General features: G+C 46.3%; 1 protein-coding gene across 5 annotated transcripts in view; it reads left to right on the top strand.

Annotated features, from left to right (window-relative positions):
• Positions 1–25,277, top strand: part of HIPK2 (homeodomain interacting protein kinase 2) — a 136,806-nt gene that overhangs the window by 20,234 nt on the left and 91,295 nt on the right. For 2 of the 5 annotated variants that reach the window (XM_040596932.1, XM_040596930.1), the window contains exon 2: positions 9,079–9,333. The exons of the other annotated variants lie outside the window; for them this stretch is intronic. In XM_040596932.1, the coding sequence (XP_040452866.1) occupies positions 9,228–9,333 (106 nt within the window). In that variant the 5' untranslated portion in view covers positions 9,079–9,227. The remainder of the gene's footprint in view (positions 1–9,078; positions 9,334–25,277) is intronic. 5 annotated transcript variants of the gene reach the window in all.

Here is a 25,277-nt window from a genome sequence, read left to right as displayed (position 1 = left end):
ACACACCCACTTGCGCAAACTAAAAGACTTTGGAAAACCAGGCTTAAATATCCCCATGAAATCCCTGAACTGAGTCAGTACCAGCGCTATACAAGATTCCTGCGCTCTTAATCTTATTCTTAATCAACTAACCCAGGCAGTCTTTCATGTCATTGAGTTGCTGCTCACTCCAGTGGCCCCAGCCCACATTGTCTGTTCAGCAGAAGGCCTGGCTGAGCTGAAGGCAGATGGCAGGGTAGGAGCTTGTGCTGATCCTACTACTATTAACTTTACCACTCCTCTGCACAGCAAGCTGCTCCCTTTGAACAGCAGCAGAACCATTTTTAAAAGCCCTGTGGCCCAGCCTTGTGTGACAGAATAGCTCATTTTGTCAGGGAAAAAGATACCTTGGCAAACTTTTGAGTGTAAGCTGTCAGGGGTAACCTCAAGACTCTGGAAGAAGCAGCCGTAGGCTTTGAGGGAAGAGAAAGCAGCCAGCTGCAGGTGTCCTGTTCCCACCTGGGAGGGGATGCATGAAAGCCATTGCTTCCCCCTGCCCTGTGTTCTTTATTTGTCCTGTCACAGGAGCAGCATACACACTGGAATGTGAAGTGACATTGCTTTGCATGTAATCACAGTTATGAAATCCAAAGCTGTTGGGTCGCTGTACTTGTCCCGTCCCACGCCATGCTGCTGGTATACCTTGGCACACAGCAACTTGCAGTATGTCGTGGTTATCCCGGTGTAGCCCTGACCTGTGGGTCTCATAAAATGTCTCAGACTGGGTAACTCCCTTTCACCCACCACCTGCACTTACTGGCATGCATGCACACACACGTGCAATGCACAGCCTTTAGCATCGATAGTTATGTGCAGCTCTCACCAGTTCAGGGTGATTGCAGTGTCCCATGTCTCAGAAGCAGGGAGTCTGTGTCCCTCTGCACAAGCTCTTCCACGCAGCCCTCATGGTGATTGCCGAGGTCCTTTCCACTGGAAGCGATACCTGCGCTCCTCAGTTCTTCTTAGATGTTGCAATATGCGTAAATGGGGTGGTGGTGACACTGGGCATGAAGCCATCAACTCATATTTACTTGTGATCTAAGAAAGCGATTTTGGTTCAGACCTCAAAGGGCAAGCTGCTGTGTGATTTAAAATTGTGCTACCAGCAGAAGCATATGACCTCATGGTATGAAAAAGCAGGAGATTAGCAGAGAAGTAAGCTTCTAAGGTACACAAATGTCCACAGGGGAAAAAAAAAGAAATATTTTAATAGAAGAGTCAGTTTGTCTGCGTGAGAGAAGGCTGGGGAAATGACTAATTTGCTGGTTCTGTTATACATGCAATTTGATTCAGTTGTTCCTTCTTTGATTCAGGCCCCCTCCTTCGCTTTCTGTACCCCCTACCTCGCCTTGGCTTTTTCTGCCTTTTGAGAGAGAGTGGGTGAGGGAGGGTGGAAGGGCTCAGTGAGGAAGGAGTTAAGGGAATGCTCAGTGGGGATTATAAAACAGCCAGGCACTTGGAAACAGTTAAGAGAGAAACAGATCTGCCAGGAGGGAGTGTGGCACTGGAGCCGGTGGTTTATTTTCATGCCTCCCTACACAGCGATGCAGAAGGCTCTCCTACAGTGGAGATGGAGGTAACAGCGACGGGAGTAGGGTGGGTGCTGGGGTGAGGGTGTCAAGGTTAAATGGGGAACGGACTTTGGCACCAAGTTGGCAAGCCTTGCCACTGATCCTTACTGACATGCTCCACTCTGGATGTGGCTCGCGCCCTTTATGGGTGGCATTAGGTAGCACCTACTGTAGCCTGAGGGCATGGCCTTGCCCTGGGGGCAAAGCATCCTCTTTGCATGTTGGACCTAGGGGAGAGTGGTCTTGGCATCACCCTGGAAGGGTGAACACAACAAACTCCCTGTCTGCTCGAGCACAGCGCTGAGAACAAAGTGTGGGCAGGTCTGTGGGTATGCCTATGTGAGTGTGAGTTGCGTGCGAGGTCCCCTGTAAGCATGGCTGTGGGTGGGCATCTTGTGCAAGCCCACCGGGCCAGGAGGAACCTTCTGTCATGCTCTGATGATGCGGCCTTGAGTCATGAGGAGCTGTGTTTTCTACTTACCCTGCATTCATGCCTGAAAAGCCCAGCTGAGACCTTCTGCACACCGCGTCAGGCACCAGGCGCCCCAGGGCCGTGAAGAGAAGCCTGAAGAGAAGCCTGGTTGCTTCAAGCTTCCTCCATTGAGTTCTCCGCATGCCTGTGCTTGGGGCATAAATGGGGTGGTGGAACCCCAGTTTGAGGAGCACTGCTACTGTGATTGTGAGTTAGTAAGTGACCTGAACGCAGGCCCTGCCATCACCTCCTGACTCTTCAGCTCTGTGCCTACAAAATCATAGTGTTTGCAGCTGTGTGGCAGCAGGAGTATTTGCGGCAGTGACCACAGGGGAGTACTGCACATGTGCAGTGTGGAGACCCACTTTTCTTGGGGAAAAAAACCAGATAACAACTGTTGCAGCCAAAGTGTGTGGAGAGAAGGGTTAGTCACTCTGTAAGTGTCAAGGGATTGTGGAAGAAATAGCAGGAGTTTGCTGACTAATGCGGATGATGTTCAAGGAGTAAATGAGAAATACAGAGGGAAAACCCTCTGTTTCTGAATTTGGAAGGGGAAAAAAAAGAGAAGAAAAAAAAAAGAAAGATATACGGAGTTACTAATCAGCCCCCAAAGTCTCTGACCTATATCTCCCTCCTTTCCCTGGAGCCATTCTTGAAATGAAAAATTAATAGAGAACAACCAGGTTTTACCTCCAGGGTACCCTTTCAGGCTGCCACGTACTGCAGGCTGAAACCAGCAGATAGGACTTTGGTGTCCCTCAGCACGATTCAGAAAGCGGAGCGGTCTCAATCCAGGGTGTTGTGAGGACATCTAGAGAGACTGAAAGCGAGAAGGTAATCTTCTCTCTGGGAAGGATGGTCTCTGATTTCAGGTGGTGGGGAAAAGGATGTTTAGCTGACACGCCCGGTTAAAGTAGACCAGTAAAGAAGGATAGTCCTTGAAGTTACAGTAACTTTTATCAGGGGAAAGGGAGGTGAGAAGGGAAAGAAAAAAGTATATCAGGTCATTAGCCCTCTGAGGACCAAGTTCATTGTATCTACAGAATATTCCCCCCCCCCCCCTTCCCATTTTTAGTTTTTTAATGAGGAAAGAGAATCCTTATTTAAGAAGCTAAAACCTAGGGTTGTAGATCAGCAGGTTTCATTTTCCAGTTCAGCTGCTGCCTTGCCCTTTAAGCTTGAGCAAGTCACTTTCTTCTGGCTCCATCTTTGTCTCTGTGGTAGTGGGTTGTGATATCCTTTGCAAAGCATTTTCAAATCTGTAGGAGAAAATAAGGTCTACGTTTTCCAAGGTGACCAGGGTCTGGGCATTGCAGCAACAGCCGTCTGCAGTGCAGGAGGAGGGAGGCTGATGCTGGGGGGCTTCCACCTGCACTGGAATAGGCTCTGCGCCTGTGCAGCACGCCCACAGCTTTGGGCTCTGCTGGATTCACCCTCCCACGTGGCATGGGAGGGATGGGACCATGCAGCCATGGAGTGCCATGAGAAGAGGTGCTGTCATCCACTGTGGCAGCAGGGCTAGGCTAGCTTCGAGTGAATCTGAGCATACATGAAAATTTGGTCCTTTACCATCTCCTCATGTTGGATGACCTCAACTTAGGTTCCCAAGATCACTAGCTATATTTAGAGTATAGGTCTGGATGCATCATGTTGTCTTTGTTGTGCTCCTTCAGAGCCTAGCTCCTTAGAGTTTTCAAGATACCTCACTGCTATCTTTTGCGATAAATATCCTCCATAACTCTGAAGAGCCAGAAGCTGAGCCATCCAGGCTGTCTCTGCATGGACTTCTGCATCTCTAATATTAGGATGCCTTATGCAGCTTGAGAAACTAGGTTATATAGCAGCTTTAATGGGGCTTTTTCCAGACACTGATTGACCTGATTCCTCAGACCAGCTGTTTTATTTATTAAGCAAAATAGGAGAAAAAGAATGCATCTCCTACATAAATTTGATTCATTGTGGAGAATGTTTAAACTATTTTTTGGGGTTTTTTAATAAATTGATTTGGAGCTCTTACTTCATATTGATTTTGGATATATTAATTTATACACTAGGAATAAGGAAGATGCCTCTTAGTCTAATCCTGTTTCTAGAGAGAGATTTACTTAATGTGCAGTGTAATTTGTCTAATGTGCAACTTTGTATGTAAAGTGTACCCAGATCCAGCAGAAACAGTGAGTATAATAAAAGACAGCACTGTAGTGCAGTGCTGTAAATCCCTCTGTAATTAAAAATACTAAATTAGTAAACGTTAGTGTAGTCAGGAGACATTGCTAGCTGAAAAGCAGGGATATATGGTGAGAGTTTTCAGTGCAGGACAGAGAAACTGGGTCTGTGTTCATCTTTGTGGGCATGTGGTATTTGTCTAGGGGAGGGACAGTTTATAACATCATTTGCCGGGAATACAGCTTGGGTGGCAGAGAGGAATCATCAGGAGTTATCCCAGGATTGTCCTTGCCTGTTCACAACGTGATGGAGGAACCACTTCTCCTGCCACCTCCCACACTGTCTCACTCTGTTTCCGCCCCCCCCCCCCCCCCCCCCCCCGCCCGCCGTGTCCTGTGCACACCTGGTGGATAGTTGAAAGCTTGGATTTTAGGCTTCTACAAAACTGTCTCTAAAAATACTGTAATGCTCTGAAAAAGACTGGCAGCAGCGATTGGGTGACTTATCCTGCTCCCCGCCCCCCCCCCCCCCCCCCCCCCCGTCTTTTTGCCTGTCTTTCTTTCCTGGTGTTAACACAGATAAATCACTGCCTGAAATTTTCATGTGGGCCTTTTTTCAGGATTTTGTGAATCTCCCTGTAAATAATTAGGGGAAGGATCAGTGGATCAGTTTATACCAATGTAAGATTCACTGCCTCTGAGTAGCGTCCATATCCCTGTCCTATATCCAGCCTATGACCCGTGCTGCCTACAGTGCCTGACACTCTACTTGCTTTTTCTTTCTGAGAGAACAGGAGGAAAGGTGGGGCTTATGCTCTAAGCAAAAGTTGCTCTTTGGAATTGAGTAACAAGACTTTGTTGTGCATTAAGATTAAAAATAGATTAATCTTGTTTATCTGAACAGAACCAGGATATGAAAAAAGCTTTAGTTACAGTTTGCATTGAAGTTTGGCTTGATTCTGTTAGTGTAACATCAGGCTTGTGTGGTTTCTTCAACAGCTGCATAATACCATTCAAGAGAAAGAAAAGTGTATGTCATGGCAATAACCTGCTGTTGAGGCCATCTAACAGCTTCCCTGTTTTAAGACCCGCTTTTTGGATGTTCACAGCTTTACCAAATCTAAACACTCTGGGCAAAAATTTCCCATCCTAGCTACCTGCCTTAGAATGTATATTTAGAAAACAGCTCTTGTATACCTCTGTTGAATTTTTTCGTGCATGTCAAGTATAACAGATGTACAGAGAAATGAGAAAGCAAGCCCCCACCTTAACAACCCAGTAATATTTTCATGGTATATCTGTCAGGGGCACCACTTCTGCTCTCTCCCAGAACATCAGACCAAACTTGGCCAAGTTTTAAGCCTTAAAAAAAAATGGTTGTCACCACATCCTCAGCAGACAAAACAAATCTCTGAAGGATTTGGACCTAAGAGTTTCAATTAGGCATTTAAAATTAGTGGAAGCTTTTCGTGTTAATCTCTCTGTGCCTCAGTTCCCTGCCCATGACATATGGGTAATGCATGTCTTACTTTATGAGGGGATTGTGAAAATACATTCCTTTATGTTTGTGAAACATTCAGTTACTTCAATGATATGTACTGTAGGAAAGTCCATGAGTAAATTACTAATTCCATCTGCAGAGCAGAATGTGGCAGGTAGCTAGTAAACAAGGCTTGGGGACACACCTCGAACAGCGTGGAGAAGATGAAATAGTGACTAGTTGCTCACTAGCTGAGCACTGTGTATCCTGCTGTACTGGGTGAGGCCAAGGTCCCGTAGAAAAATAGCCTGTGATTATGCGATTAACAGCTCTGCCACAATACACAGGCAAGAAACAGGGCTGAAGGAAGGTTGCCCAGGCAGTCTTAAAGCTGAGGTTTCCTAAGCCTTGCATTCTTGGTGTTCAACTTTAAATACTCTTGCTTTCACTGTTTTCTGTGTAGTTGTCCATCATGCAGAGAGGGCATGAGGAATAATAAACAGCCATTGCTCCTGGAAGAAGAGATAGGGAAACGCCTGGTGTCACTGGTCATCGGAGAGGAAAGTGCTTGGTGAAGCCTTGCATCCAGGCATTGCATATAGGAGCATGTGTAACCCTAGAGGTAGAGAGAAATCAGGGATGGAGGAAAAAAGCAGACAGACCAAGATGTCTTTTTTTCCCTTATGACAACTGTTAGGTTTATGCTGTTCTTCTATAATAATGCTGCGTACCATTAAACAGCAATGCCACAAACCAACAGACTTGCAACTTATTTTAAAGAAGGACAGGATCATCCCATTGCTTTTTGCTGGGGGTCTTGTGGGAATGCATTTCCTGGTTTTACCCTGGGTATTCACAATTGTGGTTGCTCCCTCTCTGAGGTCCTGTCCTGTGGAAATCCTGTGGTACATGCATGAGACCATCATCTTTAAGCTTGGGAAAATGGTCCAGCTCTGACTCACAGGCAGAATCACCCCCAAATCCATCTGCTTTTATTCAATTTTTTATATTTTGCTTTTCTACCCATGCATGTTTCCTCAGGTAGAATGAAGTAGCGCTGCCCATAGCCTGTTGCTAGTTCAGAATTATATGTGGGCAGTAGCAAGTGAGGAGGAACCTCTGGTTGAAGGTTTGATGTAGAAATGATCATGCCACCAATGAGCAAGCTACTGGATGGGTGGGATGCACACTTCAGTGGAAGTCTGCCCATGTCATGGTAGTACCAGCTCACTCGTCTGCACTTAGGATGGGAGTAAGCCAGTCACTCCAAAGCTGCAGAGGAGATGGGAGTGGAGAACAAAGATTGCCATGAGCCAGGAACTATGAGATGCAGGAAAGTTGTGTAGATACGCTGACTTTAAAGAGTTACAGTTCAGCAGAGGAACATACTCACTGAGCTGTACAAGTTGAGGAAAGTTGCTCATTCTCTGCCTACATTATGAGTCAAACCAGGATGCACATTTTCTTCAAATCCCTAAACCCTAAAGCCCATGCACAAGAGCCTCTTCTTGTGGTTTTCATAATTGATGTTTGGCTATTTCACAGTTGCTTTTCCCCGTGGAGTTTCTCTTAAAAATTCCCCTTTTTTTTTTTTTAATTTTGACTGTGCATGGCAAGTTTATATTTCAGGAAAAATATTCAAGCATCATTTTTGTGAAGCTAGGATCCCATTAGGGTACTTTGGGGAGGGAACTGCTTATTATTTGTGGTGTCTCCTGAGAAACTGATAAACGAAGTCCTCCCAATATTTCCCCTTCTTCTGCAAGTGAGTTTTCAGAAAGGTTTGTCAAGACAGACATTGACCTGCCACCACTGGCTAGTTATTACAGTTTGTGTTCAGGCATTAGGCAATTGTGTTTTAGCAAGCAGAGATAGTTTCTCTTTTTCTTTTTTGTTTCTTTAATAGCAAAAGCCTTTCACATTCCTTGCTATTGACTCCTCCAAAAGGAGGCATGTCTTTTAACTGGTAGCTTTCGGGGTGTGTAACTCCAAGCTGAGATCTCTGAGCCCTGTTGAAACCCTGGAGAAGAAGCTGAGGTAGAGCAGGTGGTCTTGCTTCAGCCCAGGGCCCTGTGAGGGAAGAGTAAGGGAACATTAGTCCCTTGGTCTCATTACATGCAGTGCATGCCTGCACACACACAGGGGCAGCCACCGGTGTGGGTGTCTTTGGTCACCTCCAGGTTGTAACAACTGCTTAGTGCGGATCACCACTGGTGTCCCATCTCCCGTAACCCTAGCGAGGGAAACGGAGCTGCTCTGTAGCAGGGGTCTGGAGGAAGGGGGCTATTCCTGTGGGAGAGGCTCATCTCCTCTGAAAGATGGCATCAAGCCACACAAGGGAAGGACTCAGACATGGCCTGACGGGGAGTCCACTGCAATGCATCAGTCTGTTGCCCCGACCTCGGGTAGTTGACATCCACACTGCTGGGTGTTGACTTTGTCACAGTGTGCTACTCTTTAAATAACCCTTACTAAGCGGTGGAAAGTGTCTAACCCATCCAGTGCCTGCGTCCTCCCTCCCACTCCCCTCTGCAGACCTCCTGGTGTGCCACAGCTTGAAGATATCCTGCGTGGCAGAAGGGAAGGTAGTGAAGCTAATGTCCCCTTCTGAAGTTCTGGTATATGTTAGGACATGGGATGTGTTGCTCCATTTCTGACCTCTGAAAGTGACCTTATTTTCACTTCTGACCTCATGAAAACCTACTCTCTCCCCCTTTGCCTGCCAGCCAGCCAGCCCATTTCTGTGTATAGACAGAGCGCATAAGGCAGGGTGGACAGGATCAGCTTTCTTTCCAAAAAAAAGTACAAGGCACCACCAGCACTTGTTTTAATTTATTCCTGCTCTTAGGTGTAATTATAACCTCTGGGTTTCAGTGTAAAGGTTGAAGGGGATGTGATTGAATGGGGTTAAGTTTTTTTTCCAAATTGCATTAATACGTGACTTATATGAAAAACAACCACACTCACACAGGAATGCAGGCAGTATTTGCAAGCTGCCTGTGGATTTATGAAGCGTTTGGAAACATACTGTACATTATTTCCTGAGACCTGTTTCTTTATGCAGCAGTGGTGTTTGCTTATTCTAGGACAATGATGAGACATGAAGGTATTAAAAACAAAATTAAAAGAAGGATAGAAAATGTTTATTTCAAAAGCTAGTAAGGGCCTCATTTCTTAACAGAACAGAAACAAAATGACAAACCTTTCAGTACCTAGTTGGGACTTAGAGAGATCTGACTAGAGAAAACTCTGTTTATCCTGTATTTATCTATACTTCTATTTTTCTTTTTTTTTTTTTTCCCATCTTTTCTGTGAAGGATGTTTACACCAAAACAATATCTTTGTTTTCAGAGTTCATCTGCTCCCACTGCTCCTTTTCCAGCTGAAGTCACAATACTCAGTCTGTGACATCACCGTTGGCTTCAGTCAGAATGTAGTGTCACCAGGCGGAATTTTCACTCCAGGTGGACAACGTACAGCAGCGGCAGACCTACTCTGCCATGAGCAGAGAGCATGTTTGTCTATGCCCGTTACTAGTCATGAAGAAAAAAGGGAAGAAACCCCCCAGAAGAGAACCCAAGAGAAGAGAACCTGCAGAATGGCCACGTAGGTCTTCTGAGAGCGTGTAGCTTCTGGGGTGGGCATGGGTGCTGGAGACTACCTTCTGCAGGATTTCTCTTGAAATCAGTTAACAGTAGACCTTAACCAGCAGAAAATTACTTACTTTTAAAAATGGGAGAGTGGGAGACAGGAAGAAAGTGGTTTAATTTAGATTCAAGTGTGACTTGGATACATGAACCTTATCCACAGGTTTTGAGGGGGCTTTTTGTTTTTTTTTCCTACACAACCCCCCTTGCAGAAAACAAGGGAAGATGACTAATGCCCTGATCCTGCTAACACTTACACATGTGGTTAGCTTTCAATGCGTGAGTTGTCCTGCTAAAGTCAGTTAAGACAATTCATGTGCTTAAACTCAGACACAGACCCACGTGCCTGTAGCATGAGGGTCTAGCCAGCTGCCCTAGGGGAACAGTTTAAATAAAGAATTTATAGAATATTTTCTAATGCAGACACTGTCTTGACCTGGAAAAGCTGAAGTCTGTGGCCTGAATCCTCCAGGAAAAGCAAACAAACCGGCCTTATGCCTTCCCTTTTGCTTTTGTCTGCCTGATTCATCTCTTGGGTCACAGGCTTGCAGTTGCTGGTTAGAAGGTGAGGCATGTCTCTGAGTGAAGGACAGTGGCTTAAGAGGTGACACAGTGAGATCATTAAAGAGCAGGGGGGGAAACAGAATGGTAAAATGGTCAATATCCCCATTGACTGTATTGCAGTGGTAGAAGTGAAAAATACATGTATATCCAAAGTCTAGTTATTAGTGACAGTTTCAATGTTGAAACTGTATGTCCTGCTGGCCTGCAAGCATGGATGGAATAATTACGTCATCAACTCTGAAGGCTGTCACAAAGGGTAAAGGCAGCATGGAACCCCCAGAGTTCCATGCTTCAGTCTCATGGCTGCACCAAGGACTGCAGGAGGACCTTGAGCAGGAAAAGGCATTGCTGTTTCTCCAGCATAACTTCCAGTGTGAGAGGAGCAGCACTTCCAGCTGGCTAAGTGCGCTTAGAGGTGTGTTTTAAAAAAAAACACCTGAGCAACCTCTGCAGGCAGTTCCTTCGGTGACCGATGAGCAGCCTTTGCTGCAAGTGTTTTCTCTCATTTCCAGCATCCTGGGCAATCCAGGCGTCTGCTTGGTCAGGGTCCAGGTTCTCAGGGAGAAGAGGCTGAGCGTTACTCCTGCTTTCCCCTGGCTCCCTGCTACAGCCATGCTGAAGCATTTCTGGTGGCTCAAGTCAAAAGGCTATATATTTTTCAGGCAAGCTCTGTAGCATAACTGTACTGGCAGCCTCAGGAGAGTAGCCATTTACTTACATCTGTGTTTTGGGATGTCTTAGGATTTTTTGTTTGTTTGTTTGTTTGTTCGTTTGTTTTAGCAGGGCTGCACACACTGTGTTGCTGTTGTGGCAATCCATATGATTCATGTCTTGCACAGTCTGACAAGTTTATTGTAGCTCGCGTGTGCTGAGCTGCACACTGCAGTTGCTGCACTGCTCATGGTTAGTACCAGCGCAGCCCATGGTGCCCGTGCTGGGTTGTTAGCAAGTGCCAGGACCTAAGGGTGCTGTGCATGGGAGGACCACTCAAGCGAGCTGCTTGCATTGGCTTTGGGAAATGGAGAGGACATGAGAACATTTCCTTGGGCTTTATTTTTTAAAACTCCTCCAGGAATAGCATGTTCCTTGGAGCAGGCAGAGCAGAAAGGAGGAGGGTCAATTTTGGGATCTAGTGGTGCTGCCAGGATCCAGTTTCATATTTATTTTCTGCCTCTGCGGGGCATGGAGTAAGTTATCGTTTCATTTGAACAACTTGGAGTCTCTACCACCAAGCCTTTAAAAAACTAAATGTCCGGTTACGCCTTCTTCTGTTTGACATCAGTCTTCCCTAAGGCTCCAATGTTACCGTGGCTTGTTGTGTTCTTCATTCACTGATGCCCATCTGAACCTCTCAGCTCTTTTTTTTTGTTGTTATTATTTATATTTTTTTTGGCAAAGGAGAAAAGAGAGAAGGTGCAGAGGGCTGGGAGCAGAGGCACAGCAAGGCTGATGCATCATGGCCTTGCTGAAATGCAGGGATGAGCTGGAGGGAAGGACCAAGACAAAACAGGAGTGACATCATTAGTTGGGAAATCTAGAGCAGTTTCGTGAAAACCTGTTCGGTGCCATCTCACATGCAGTCCCTCAGTGCCATTCGCTGCTGCCTGGGGTGGGTGAGAGGAGTGTGATCGGGAGCTTCAAGCCAGCAGATTTCTGGGGTGAGCCACAAAGGGACCTGCACTGTTGATCTGCCACACATGCTGTCCCCAAAACCACCCGCTGCTTTGGAGGCCCCCATGCTTGGATCGGTGGTAGCTTGTGGCATGTGGTTCGCAGGGTGATGGCGAGCTGTGTGGAGACAGGTTTCCCTGAGCAGCTGTTCAATGCAACCCAGCCCTCGCAAGTCAGTGTTGCTCTTCTGTCACAGCACAGGGAGAACAGGCTAAAGACCTACCGGCTGTTCATTTTGCTATAGAGCTCCATCACTCCCTTTTGCTTGTCTCCTTCGTGAATATTTCCATAACAGTTAGTATTAGGGCTTTCTGTAGCCCTTGGTGGTTTTATCACTCAGCTACATCTTGTTTTCTGTTTTTGCCAGATTTCTATAAAGGGGGACAGAGATCAAGGTGAGCTCTGTGTTGCGGGTCACTGCTTTTGTAGGTGCTGTTATAAATAAATCTGTTTTCATGCCTGTGACTAACGTTTCTAGGACTGAGGTCCCACTCAGCACTTTTAGTCCATGCAGGTGTGTCAGCGACATGCCTGATGGTGCGTGCTGATCGACAGCAGGTCTGGGAGGGCTGGACAGCTGGTCAGGATGAGCATCGTTTGTTCAATGCCCAAATGCAAGGTTGTGGTGTGCTATCCAAGTTATGTGTGGGGCAAGGGAGCTTGCACTGCATCTGTGCACAGGGTGCCCAACTGCTCAGGACAGGTCTGATAGCAATTGCCCCACTTCCTTTTGTTCTGAAGATAATAGACCTAAAAATTAAATATGGACCTGTGTTCTTAAAAGGTGGTAGTTATTTGGTCCTGAGGGAGATTGCATATCAATACAGGTTTTGTTAAGATTTGATGATATTCTAAAGAAATTGAATAAATTAGGACTTTGGTTCGTAGAAGTTGTAAAATCGGCTAGAAATAGGCTGTGATCTGGAAGATGGGGATGGCCATTTCTGAGATAAAGAACTCACTTTTTCTTAATGCAACTGGAATGGGGAAACTAAATGGAATGGCTTTGTGTCAGATGTAGAACAAGCAATCAGTGCTTGTTTTGCATTGTACTAGTTTCATTTAAGGCCGCCTTCTGTCTGGCTTAAAATAATGTATTGTAGTGGTAGTGGTCTCCAGCCCTTTCTGCCTAATGCATGGTTGGTTGCTAGGAGGGCTGCCGTCATCCACAATTTAGTTGTGGATGTGATGACCAATTTTGCATCACTTTCCAGGCTTTGGCTGTATGACTCAGCTGGTCCTCTGGTGACTCATTTCAGTCTCCCATGAGCCCAGGAAGGACTAAAGAGGGAAGCGTGGCTATTTTCAGATATGAAAAACAACTAAACCCAAGGAGTATGTCCACAAAGGAGTACTGCAAACATTGAATTAATTGGGTATTTATACAGGGTGTAAACTTGCCACTTCCCACTTAAATTATTTCCCCAGTAACTGTACTTCTGCTGAATTTAGTTTCCAGTCTCTTCTTATTTTTCATCTATATGGATCTTGGAAAGCTCTCTGTGAGTTCTGAGTTAATAAGATCTGATGAAAGTTCACAGGACTTTTGGTACTAAATTCCCCTGGCTGGTTTTGGTTTTGTTTTTTTGGCAGTCTCCCTGAGCCCTCCCTCCCCCCCCCCCCCTCATTTACTGGGATTTTAGATTTTACTGGGATTCTCAAAGTAATTTTAGTAACAACCATAGACCCACCCCAGGTCATTTATCTGCCTAGTAATTCCTTTATTAGACTAAGCTAAGATGCCCAGTGTTCTCCTAGACCTACTGAAAACTCTTGTGATATGACCACAAGTTGTTACTAATTTGTTTTTTCTGGATCATGAAGAAACAGCAGTGTATTTGCTTCTTGTGAGAAAATCATACAGAACTTATTTTCCCAGAAACTCTTCTTTCGCTGTGACTCAGTTTGGCCAGACTTCCTCTTCATCGTTAGTCAAAACCTATAGGTGTGACTGTGGACAGCTTGGCTCTGATATCACCAGCACGTTGATGATTCTGAACTCATTGTCCCACTTTGTCTAGGCTGAATCCTCTAATTTCATTGCTGTAGGAAAAGGAAAGAGTCCAGTGTTCTGGGCTGAAAGGAGATGGCTGCAAAACAGCTGTAATATTGCCAAAAAGGTGCTTATGGAAGAGGTGGAGCAAGTGGCTGCATGTTGCTGGAAGCACATAGCGATACGTCAGTTCACAAGTGTAGGAACATGGACGAGGAGGCCCGACAGCCTCTTTAGGTAGTCTGTTGTCTGTAGCCAGCTATCCTTTCTAATGTGTTTTTTTGATTCTGTAGGTTTAGTTTCAGCAATTATGCTGTACCCAGGAGTGCTGCACAGCAGTTACTGGTAGTGAATAGTGAGTGCAGTCGTACAGGGTGTGAGGCTCGCTCAGGTGCCCATGTTTCTGCAGGATGCTGTTCAGGGCCTCAAAAGCACTGAGTGATCTGGACCAAAGTTATACCAAAGGTTGCCTTCCACTCTACACCGCACTGAAGCTATCCCTACTTGCCCTTTCTTGAAGAGGAGTGTGTGCAGCCAGTCTGGCTGTGGCTCTGCCTAGAGCCTGTTTTTTGAGCTCAGTCCCACTTTCTAGCCCATCACAGTGGTAGCATGCCTCAGGCTGCACTGCAGAAGGCATTTGGCTCATACCATACTGGATCTCCAGTTTCAGCTTTGCTCCTCTTCTGTCATGCTCTAGTCTTGCTAGTGCAAGAAGCCCAGCAGCCATGGTGTTAAGTATGAGAGCTGGGTAAATAAATATGTCAATAAATAATCATATCCTGCACAAAAGAGAAACCTGGGGAAGAAACTGATGGCAGCCAGGGAGTTCTGCTGATACAGGTGGAGGTTTTTATTGTTTTCTTTCTCTTAATGACTTCCCTTGCTCTGATTTCTTTTCTTTTAGAGTTTTGAAGGGGAACAGGCAGTTACTGGAGTCCCTGAGCTTCTTCATCACACACAAGGGCCTTATATCCTTCTTCCTCAAGTAGTTATCTTTTCCTGAGCTCCTGGATGTTTATTCTTCAAGGCTCTGAAATCATGTAGTTTATCCCCATACCTAAATCAGGTTTTCTTTCTGTGTTAATAAGAGCTTCCTGCATTACCTAGGCTGTCCTTCCTTGGCCAAACTGTCATTTTGTCTTCTCTGCATGCTGAGCTGGCCTCTGTCCCATTAGACCTTGCTTAAAAAGGAAGTTGCTCTGAAGACAGTGGGAGATTGGGCATGTACTGCCAGCCCCCAGCCCCAGCCGCAGGCCAGCGGTGGGGCAGGGAGGTGTCCCGGGGCACTTCTGTGGGATCGCTTGAGGCAGCATCACTAATTTCTTTTGGAGAAGAGCTTCATTGCCTTTGTGGGTCATCCTCTGGCTGTGCAAGTGCTTGCACGTCTATGTGTGCCTGAGTGTGACGGTGTGTTTTGTGTGACAGAGGTCAGTACAACCTCAAATACAGCAAAGCAAACCTTTGGAATCTCGGAGCGGTTACCAGGGTTCCCAAGGATACGCCTGGTAACGCCCCATGTCTCTTGGAGACTGCTGCAGCTCCCTCTCACTGCAGTCTCCTATGAGCTCCAGTCTCGAAGGAGAAAGGATCGAGACAGTGAAGTAGCACTTTTTTACAGAGTTACTCTTCTCAGGTGCAGCCTGTGAATTAAAGAGGCTTTTTTGGGGGGGAGAAATGAGTCCACACCCAAATTATAAACCCCGTGTCTCCCTGATGATCCTTTGTTTGGGCCAGGTGGCTCAGTCTTGCTGTGTCCATTCTAGTCCCAGCTCATGGCCCCTGTCTGTTCCATGTTCTGGGTTTACAGTCTTAACTATGGAATGCAAACCAAAAGCCAAGAGCGACAGCAAAAAAAGGCTTCTGGCTGTTTGGCCATCACTTTGGGGATGTTTTCTTGGCCTTAAGTGATGAGGAAGATAAAGTCTGGAAGACAGGGTGAAAAAAACATGCTGAAGATGTGTTTCCTTGAGGAACTGAAGGGCTTTTCTCTGTGTGGGTTTGTGTTTGTGTGCCTGTGTGAAGACAGGTTATTTACAGATTTGTAAATACTGTAAATACTACTTAAACTGCAGGTCAGGTGATTAATTTGCAGTATCCTGTCTCTTAATTTTCAAAAACACCTTATAGCCTGCAATGTATGGGAGTGCTGTAAATCCTGTGTTTGGTCATTCTTCTTTGGAAGGGAGTTGTTTCCACAGAAGCAAGAAGATGTGGTTAACCCTGACTTTGGGATAGCTGGGAGGTCACCAGATCAGTCTATCTCAATTTTCTGCTTTGTCAGAGCCCCATACCCGGCTTCTCCACCTTTCTTCTTGCATTTTCATCTTCCTTTGCAGCCCAGATCCTATGTATTTCATCCAGACCTCACCAGAAACTTTGTTCTCTCCAACAGGTCTGTATCCTGATGGAAATGAAATGAAGGGAGGGATTTTGTGAACAGGCAAACTGACCTTTTCAGCTCAGCTAGTGCTTGATCTGAGTTTCAGATTTCATAAACAAAGCAGGGGCTGAATGTCATGCAATGGCCTCTTTGCAAATGAAACACAAAAAAATCCTGTGGGAGTGAGAGGCTCAGCCTGAGACTCTAGCAAGCCTTGCCCATGTCCTGCCTTTAGAAGTAGGGTTGCTTCTAATGAGTGAGGTATGCAAGATGCCAGCCATTCCCTGTGGTTTCACCACACTTGTGGGCCAGTTGGAGTCATTGACATTACAAAGCTAATATTTACAGGTGGGAGGTCATCCAGGTGGGGAGGCAGCTGTTGTGGAAAAAAATCAAAATATCCTTTCCAGTAGGCAGCCGTGGGAAGCCACGAGTGTGCCAGGGCTGTGTGGTTGAGCGGGGCGTAGCCAGGGCAGCAGCGGGAAACGCTGATTCAATTTGGTCCTTTTTCCAGGGGCTCTGGTACGCTTTCCCAGGAACTAAGATCACAGAGGGACAGGTAGGGCAGCCAGTGAAGTTTGGGGTCAGTAATTGAGGAAGTCCTCTGTTTTCCATGTAAGATGGGGATACCGTGGTCAACCCCGGTTAGGAAGATGGAAGCTGAAGTGACACAACTGAGAGACTTGACCCATGCTGCCCAGAAAGCAGAGCCGTGCCAAGATCCTTTTTTTTTTCAGTTCCACTTTCAGGATGCAGCTCTGTCAGCAACTAGCAATCAGAGATAGAGCTTGTGGGAACCTAGATGCTCTTACATTACAGATCTGTTTGGAGGTTAAATTTATGGACCCATATGCTAAACTGAACTACCAGGCAAATTGTGGCCAGTTGATTCATATTTACTGATGAGACATATTTACTGTCTTACTAGCTCTCCAAAGGGAACTTTGGGTGCTGTAGAAGTGCTGTAGTTATTGTTTGTTCTACTTTGCCACCATAGAGGACATATGATAGGAGGGATGAAGGTGGTCAGAAAACAAACAGTCCTACCTGGCACATTGATCTGAATAACGGCTTTTAGGCTCATCTGGTTCCATTTTGGTTTCAGGATGGGGAAGCCACAAAACATTCCTTGGTAGCTTGCTTTCCCCATCTCCTCTGGCTGTTCCCAGCACTTCAGGTGCTCATGTAAGCATGGAATTATACAAGTGTGTCATGCCGTATTCTGAGTGGTGCTGCGGGTGTTAGTGTGGTCTCCTGCTCTTTGGGCAGGTGCGGTACTGCTCATGGGTCCCCCAGCACCCTGCAGTACAGCCCCAGCCAGGCAGCCCACATGTGCCTCAGGTCTGCTGGGCCTCTCTCCAAGAAAAGTAAAAGAGGGATTTCTTCAGCAAAGCATTTTGTTAGGCATCCTTCAGTGTCCTCCAAAGATAAAGCTTCAAAGCAGAGCTTCCTGTCTGACTTCATCATGTTCTTTTTTTTCTCATTCCATCTCTGACTTCAGAGCCGACTTTCTTTTCCTCTGAGGCTGAGGCCCTTGGGAGTACTGAGTGTTTGGTTGTAAAACTTGTTCCCGATTTCACTGACACCCGCGTTCCTAAAATGTCTTTACACTGAACATGAGTTCCTTTGCACACCCATGCAGACCTTGAAGGTGTTCAGGTGCTGCTGCCGCCTCTGTCTTTATCGTTTGTCACCTCATTTTGCTCTTGGGACTCCAGAGTCATCACAGGAAGTGATGGCTTCGCTCCCAGGCTTGGGCGTGAGGTACATCCAGCAGGGCTGTCCGTCTGCCTTCTCAAGCCATGGAGACCTGCCATGGCCACAGTGCACTCCCAGGTTTCTTACATTATGTCTGGAGAGCACTTAGACGTCTTGGTAGAGCATTTGCAGTGTAATTTCATGATTTCTGTAGAGGTGACAGTCTTCCTGTCAGCTTTGACAGGTGGAATTTATTTACTGGGGTCTGGCTGTGTTTTGTCAAGGCTGTAGCCTATCCACTGTATTCGCTTGCTGCCTTCATTTGTTTTCCACTCAGTGATGTTGAGCTGTCCTGGAGAAGTTGTTTTGCACTGTTCCAGCTGTGCTGAGTTTTCTTCTAGGAAGGTATCTAGGGGTTAACCTTCCAGTTCAGGGGAACATGGACTTGAATGCTGGACCTTCTTACACCAAGATCTAGAAATTAGTGTCTGATCAACTGGCTGCAGCATCTGCAGGGAAGTAATGAGGCAGCCTCTGGTGAGGTATATTTTAACCTGCGTTCTCAGGTGTTGCGTAGTTAATTAACAATAATGTGAAACATAAACTACGCACATGATTAACTGAAGAAATCTGTCATATCTTTTGTCATTACTACAATTCATTAAAGTGGGAGATGGAAGTGACCCCAAAAGAATCCTTCACTGATGTGTAATCAAGGATTTAAATGTAAGTGTATATATTTGTCCCTGAGATTTTGTTTCATGTGCTTAAAACGAGGAATTTGTCAGAGGAGCCCAAAGCTTGTTACTCAGGCTCGTGGGCACCTGAACCCACATCAAAAGGATGAATAAGAACCATGATGTTTCTAGATCACAGAAGATATTAGGGCTTTGTGGCTTGCAGTGTATATGGAAGAGTGGAGTTTTGTACTGGTGAGATTGTGGTCACTGAGCACTGAAGGAAAGGCTTGATATTGCAGGGACTGTGCAATAAACTTTGGTCTATAGAGACAAAATGCAGATGGTACAGATGGTTCAAAGGGCAATCTGTGGCTAGTGCTTTCTTGTTATTTAAGTGGTTGCCCACGGTCTAAATCCAGCTCACATGACATTGTCTAGTGACCTGCCAGATGTGGGGAGTGCAGGTGGATGAAGCTGGAGCAGCCCAGATGTTTCCAGGCTCCAGCACAGGCTCAGGCTCAGGGTGGTGCTGCCTCATTTGGTCTGTGCGGGATGTGCCAAGGGTCTGGGTAGCCAATTTTCGCCCGAGCTGCTTGCGAGGGCTCTCACCTGGGGTGGCAGAGATGCTTCCTGGAGGATATGGACCCAGCATGGACTGCTCTGCCTATCTTGCAGTCGCCATGCCTTAGCCCTGGGAAAAGAGGTGCTACCCTGTGGGGTCTGTGCACTGGAGAGCACCCATCTCCCACCACCCCCAACACCAGAGATGTCCTGGAGGGGAAAGCGGGTGTGCGCCATCTCACCAGCCTTCAGCCTGCATCAGTACCTAGGCACTGAGCTCAGCCTTGCTGACTGCCCTGCTCCCCAGGTGGTGCTGGCTCGCAGCCCTGGCCAACCCTTACCACCTCTCCCAGCACCTCTGTGCCTGTGGGCAGGTGTGGTGAAGCTGGAGGCTCAGGGAAGGGGGCAGGATGGGTGGCTGGCTCAGAGGAAGGTCTCCCCAGTGTTTTTCTAGCTGTGTCCTCTTTGCCCTGGTCAGCTGAGAAAGTTTTCAGTATCCAACAGGCAAGTTTCCCTGGATTTAAGGAGTTAAAAGGGAGAATAAGGAAGGGAATAAAGATGGTTTGGGAGGAGTGATAGCATTAACCTGAGCCACATGCCAAAACAACCTGCTCAGGCCGTGACAGAGAGCAACTGCTTATGCCCCCTCCATATCCTGGTTGATAACTTTTATCCTACCTATAAAGCAAACTCATAGTGTGGGAATTAAATAGTAAGTAGGGTTGCTGATGCTATAAATGCAGGAGAGGGATGTGTTGGAGGGCAGTTGGGGTGGCAGGGGGATACGGAGTGTACACTGGCCATTGTGCTGCAGTGGGGATGTGCTTTTTGGGTGGGGGTGAGAGGGAGGGAGATGGATGCTCGGTTTTGTTCATTTGGTTTTGTTTATGGCTACTCTGTGTGTTGGAAAGTCTTGCTTTTCTGTCCAGCTGTGGGACATGGATCAAACGTGGCAGCCTGGAGCCATGTGAAACCAGGTCTGGAGCAATGCAGGGGACAGGCTCTGTCACATCTTGGAGAACTGCTGCGCCCTGTGTAAGCATTTAGGAAACTAGTAATTAGGACGAGACAGTTTTACTAGCAGGACGGGAAAAGCAGAGCAGGAAGGCAGAGAGATCTTCACCTGGAACAAAGGCTTCCTTGACATCTTCTGCTCACCAGGAACAGGAAGGAGCTGAGGCTGTTGAGGTTGGAACTCCACTTTGAGGTTGTCTCCATTCAGCACCACAAGGGAAGTAATTTGAGTAGCCTCCAGGGACATAAATTTTAAGGAGGTTCCAAGGGTGCAGTGGTACTGGGGACAATACCTCAAAAGGGGCCACACAGAGGCCACCATAAAGAAGAGTGCTGTGCTTGAGACACAGCTATTTTGAAGGTGCAATAAGTTAGCCACACCTGGCAGATCCCCTTTTCATTGCCTTCCTAACCCGAGTGTGTATATGAGTTTGCAGGCTTGTGCCTCTCTGGGGAGAAGTGGAAGATACTTATTTCAGGAGTGTCTTGTGTGCATCATTTATATGCTGAACACATGCCATGTGCTTTCTACAGTATTTTTCAAGCAGGCACTGTCGTTCTGGCGGCAGTCAGCAAGCAGCCTCTGGTTACAGAACACTGGCAGCTCTGCAGGTACTGCAAAAGGTCTTACTGCCTACTTAATACAGGGCAGGGGCTTGGTCTCTTGCCACCACAAAGGCCACATTTATAAATCAGCAGTAAGCACTAGGAATAAAGAGAAGAAAACATCAGTGACTTTGAAACTGTTCCTTCTTTAGTCCCCAAAGTGTATTTTTTGCCCTTTGGGGTGAGGTGGGTGGATGGAGAACTTTACCTCATTTGCTTTCCTGAAACCTGTTGTACTTCCAAGTGAGGCAGCTGTGTGATTTGTGTATGCATGCAGAAGAGGACTATCTGAATTGTAAATAGCACCTGCTAAATTATTATTAAGTGAAAGCTGACGTGGGAGGAGTTCTCAGAAAAAAAAAAAACCCTCAAGTCTTTTAATAAAAGTCATTCAGGCTGTTTTAACATTGTCCTCTAGCTGCACACTACATACTTCAGCTCATGTGGATGCTACAGGGAGTTATGTGAGTTGTATCAAGGACAGGGAAGGCCCCATTAAATCCAGTTACTGTCAGTTGTGTGAGAGCTTTAAATGGGTACACTAAAATCATTATTAAAGAAGGAAACTATCAATTTTATTTAATGCATGGTGCCCAACCTTGATTCTGCTCCCAGCCCAGAGACTTGCTGTGTGCAGGGATGATATGAAAATTAGACCTGCACTCTTCAGGGCTTGTATTTAGCATTGCAGAGTCCTGGCTGCAGCCTGGCTGGCAAAATGGGGGCTGTAGTACTCTGCCCGGCACCCCTGCCAAGGCAGGGACTAAGCCTGAGCTCAGCATGTGTTGCCACTTGCTTTAGTCCAGGCAAAGCTTTTGCTAGCATAGGTGGGGCTGCTGGGCTAGGCTTTAGGTGAGTAGGAGTGCTTGGTGGGCACAGCTGCTCGTCCTGAGCATCCTCACCCTCTCTGCTCCTGGTGGAGAGCAAAAAGGCAAGGAGCTGGGTGCCAGCCTCAAGCCATCCTGTGCAAAACGTGGCAAGGGGTCTGCTAGGATCTTCCTGCAGTGAAGGGAGGCAGCAAGAGAGGCCCAGCCTCACACAGGAGGTTTCTTGGAAGACCTGTGAGTGGGTGTTTAAGAGGACCTTTCCCTAGTGAAACAGCCCGTTTTCCATCCCTCCGTGGCTTATGGCCCCTCTGTCTTTCCAAGTCCCCAGGAGCAAGGATGCTTCCTGGGATCCTCACTGGCTCTGGGGGATGCTCAGGGAGCATTGTTATCACAGGGCTTGGCTGGCATGGATTGCCCCATTACTGCTGGCTTGTTTCTTCACGGACATTGTAGTCATGTCATGCCTGTGTAATCAAAAGTCTGAAGCTGTAAATCGTTACAGGCTGTAATGAGGAATTTGATCCCTGTAACAAACCATCCAACTTGTAGTCACATTTATTACTATTTCTGCTATTGCCATGGAGCAAAGATCCTTTTTGAAAAAAACATGCCACCAGCACAATTTGATAGTGTCCTCAGGAAATTCAAGGTTCTATTTTTCTCACATTAACTGCACAGGCAAATTTGCAATAAAAATGACTTTGCTGCAGAAGCCTTCTTTTCCCATCACCAAGCTGTCAATCAGCCTGTAATTTCTTGGTATTGGACTATGCTGAAGAGCTGGACCAGTTATTCTCCTTACAATGTGTGCCCCTAAAACCTCAAATGTGAGAAAATCATTTTGGATGGAAGGAAGAAGATTTCATACTTCTTTTTTTGGGGGAAAAAAAATACTTCTCTTACGATGCACTATAACCTCTGAGGAGAGTGGAAGTGGCAGCAGGGGAGTCCAGAGTCTTCCCTTTAGCCACAACACAGCTCTGCTCCCTCTGTCTGCTCCGGTTTTGGGGTACCAGGGTGGGGCAGTGTTTGTCCCCTGTTCCTGTCCCCCTGCTGAGGCTGCCAGCCGTGTTGCAGGGACAGCAAGGGGGCTGGTTGTTGATGTGGAAACCTGGCCCTAACAACAACTCATTTCACCAAGGGGCACAGGCAGCCATCTGATGATGACAACGTTGAGTGACTGCTGACCTTGTTTTTAGTGTCAGCTGATATCAACTGGAGCCCTGCCAGTTTGCACCAGTTGAAAGTCTGTCTTTTAATGGTGGCAATTATCCTGATTTTTACAGCAGGGCTGGAGAAAGTTGCAGCTGCTGCGCTTCACATCCCTGACTTCAATTTGGGATGCCTGAGTCTTCTGGTGTTATCTTTAGAGTGTGAGAAACACCTCTCTCCTTGTTAGGCATCAATCTTTTTTTCCCCTTTTTATTTTGTACGAAGAGATATTGCTCAAGCACACCATGGAATGAAAGCCATAAAGCTATAAATTACAGCTCTGCTAGGTCCACAATATGTTACCAATTACATCTGCTTTATTATTTGCGTCCAGGGGGAAAATATACATCAAACCAACCCCACTCTCCAGGCAGGTCGGTACTGTACTAGAAGGAACACCATGACTCTTCTTAATCAGTGGAAAAACAAACACAGTTTCAGCTCACTCACATACAGTACTTGTGTCCAGGATGACAAGTTGACTAATATTGCTACGGTTCTCCGAGCTCACTGCGTGCCACATGGTACAGCATTCGTGGCAACATCATCACCCTGTGGAAAAGAGAAGAGAAAGCACTTTGAGGGGTCGGGAGCTGCAGGGGGTGCTGAGGAACCAATTGCAGAGATTTTGGAAATTGCTGCCAAGGAGGCTGGGGAGGGGGAAGTTAATACGAATGGCAGCAAACAGCATCAGAAATCACGTTGAAGCCAGGGGTCATGTCTGCAAAGGAGGGCATGCTGCGGTTTGCAAGACTTTGTTGCTAGAGTGGGGTTAGTGGGGTTTTGCTTGTTCCAGCAGGGATGAGGGTTTTCCCACATGTCCTGTTAGGGGTTTTCTTCTGCATCTGCCCTGTGTTCCTAAGTTTGTCACTGTGGGAGGGATGAAGGTGGGGGTGTTGAAGCAAACTGGAGTGATTGCTTTGCTGGTTACTTCTGTGTAGCTGTGAACGGTGTTTCTTGGCTCGCTACAGCACCCCTTTCCTTGAGCAGTTCCTGGGCTTTGGGCTGCTGGGAATTAACTGGAAAATAGGTGTTGGGTGTGTTTGGGTGTGTTTGCTTGACGATGCTACTGAGCTTTGGAACTGTGGAGCAATGTTCATGTTTTTCTATATAGGTGTATATGTTTATGCATGCATGCGTGTGTGTATGTGTACGTATGAGTTCCAGAAAATCTTCCAAAGAGCAGCAAGGACTAGTGGAGCATGCGTTTCTTTTACGAAAGGGAGCTGAGTGTTACATACTCTCAGGTCTCCACAGGAAGATGTCATCCATGTGCACTGTGGAGTTTGTTGTGGTTTTGTCACTGAAGCATTCATTCAGCTTTTAACTTTTTGAAGTTGAAAACAAGTCAAGGTTATGTTTGTGCTTGATAATTCAGCAATGGTGCCAGCTCAGCATATTTTCTTTTTCTTCCCTAGTCATTCTGGTTTATTAAAAAGAAACACTGATGACAGATAGAATGGTGAAGGAGGCTGTGACTTTCTGCTCTGACTCCCGCTGGACACTAACTCCTTCCCCAGGAATCCCCATAGATTTGTGCTGTTCACAATACCTTTGCCCCATAGGTAGCATCCTACCCTGGGCAGGGAAAGCTGGCAACAAGTCAGGACTTAGATGCCCTCTGTGGGCCATATATTCTTTTCTGAATAGGAGCATTTTCTGTTTCATTGGAATGTTACTCGGAATCCTTCAGTAAGTCTGTCTCAGTGATACTTTATTTTCACTTCGGTTATGAGGTTGTGGGTTTCTTTTTTTGGTTTGTGGGGTTTTTTTTGTTTGTTTGCATTTTTTAAATAAAGAATTTAAAAGATCTTTTAAGTCTTCTGGAACCAAAGAAACTTGCATTAAAATAGGGCATTTCTTTTCTTGAAAAATAAGGTTCTATTAGGACCTAATTCTGCCACGTGCTAATGTGTACATTGCTTCGTTAACATTGCTGTTAATTTCCAGGGGATCTGCTTTCCAGTGATGGTATTGTCACTGTGAATAAGAATAGATGAACACAGTTTTATAAATCTGGGAGAACTGAGAGCATACAGTGAGGCTCATGTTGTGTAACTCCCATCTCCAGTGTCCCTGAGCACAGACCAGCATTGTGCACGATTCCCACAGGCAGACTTGGCAAGCAAGCTGAAACATCATCTGCTGCTTCTTCCTGGCTCCTCACCTTTGTCTGTGCACCTCCATTTTGTCACAGTGTATCACTCCTGGTCCCGTCCTGGCTCTTTGTAGGCCAGAAGCTACACAGCTTTTATGGGAACTAATGGAGGGCTTAAGTCAGATCCACCGAACCGTTTAATGTAGGATGAGCCCGAAGATATGAGATTGGTTTTCATAGGCAGAATACTTTGCAGTATTTGACATGAGTTCTTCCAGGGTGCTAGATATATTCCTGGAGACAATGGGAATAGGAGTCTCTTTAGGCAGAGAAAATAAAAATAAGATTTACCTTCCTGTTATTAAAACTGAGAAGGGGGAGAGCAAGAGAGAAGGAATCTTGGTTGTTGTTAGTATAGTTCAGTCAGAGGTAATGATTTATTTTAGGACATAATATTTTGCGTTGAATACGTATTTCTGTAAGAACTTGATTTGTGTGTGTGTGTGTGTGCGCGCGCGCACGTGTGCTGTATCTGGTCTGTATCCCATTTTCCCTTCCTGCCACTGAACAAATGAAAAAAGCTAGGGAAGGGATCTTGA

This window comes from Falco naumanni, chromosome 5 (assembly GCF_017639655.2).
Source record: "Falco naumanni isolate bFalNau1 chromosome 5, bFalNau1.pat, whole genome shotgun sequence".
NCBI lineage: Eukaryota > Metazoa > Chordata > Aves > Falconiformes > Falconidae > Falco > Falco naumanni.
Note: the sequence above shows the minus strand (reverse complement) of the source record. Positions and strands in the feature narration are given on the sequence as shown.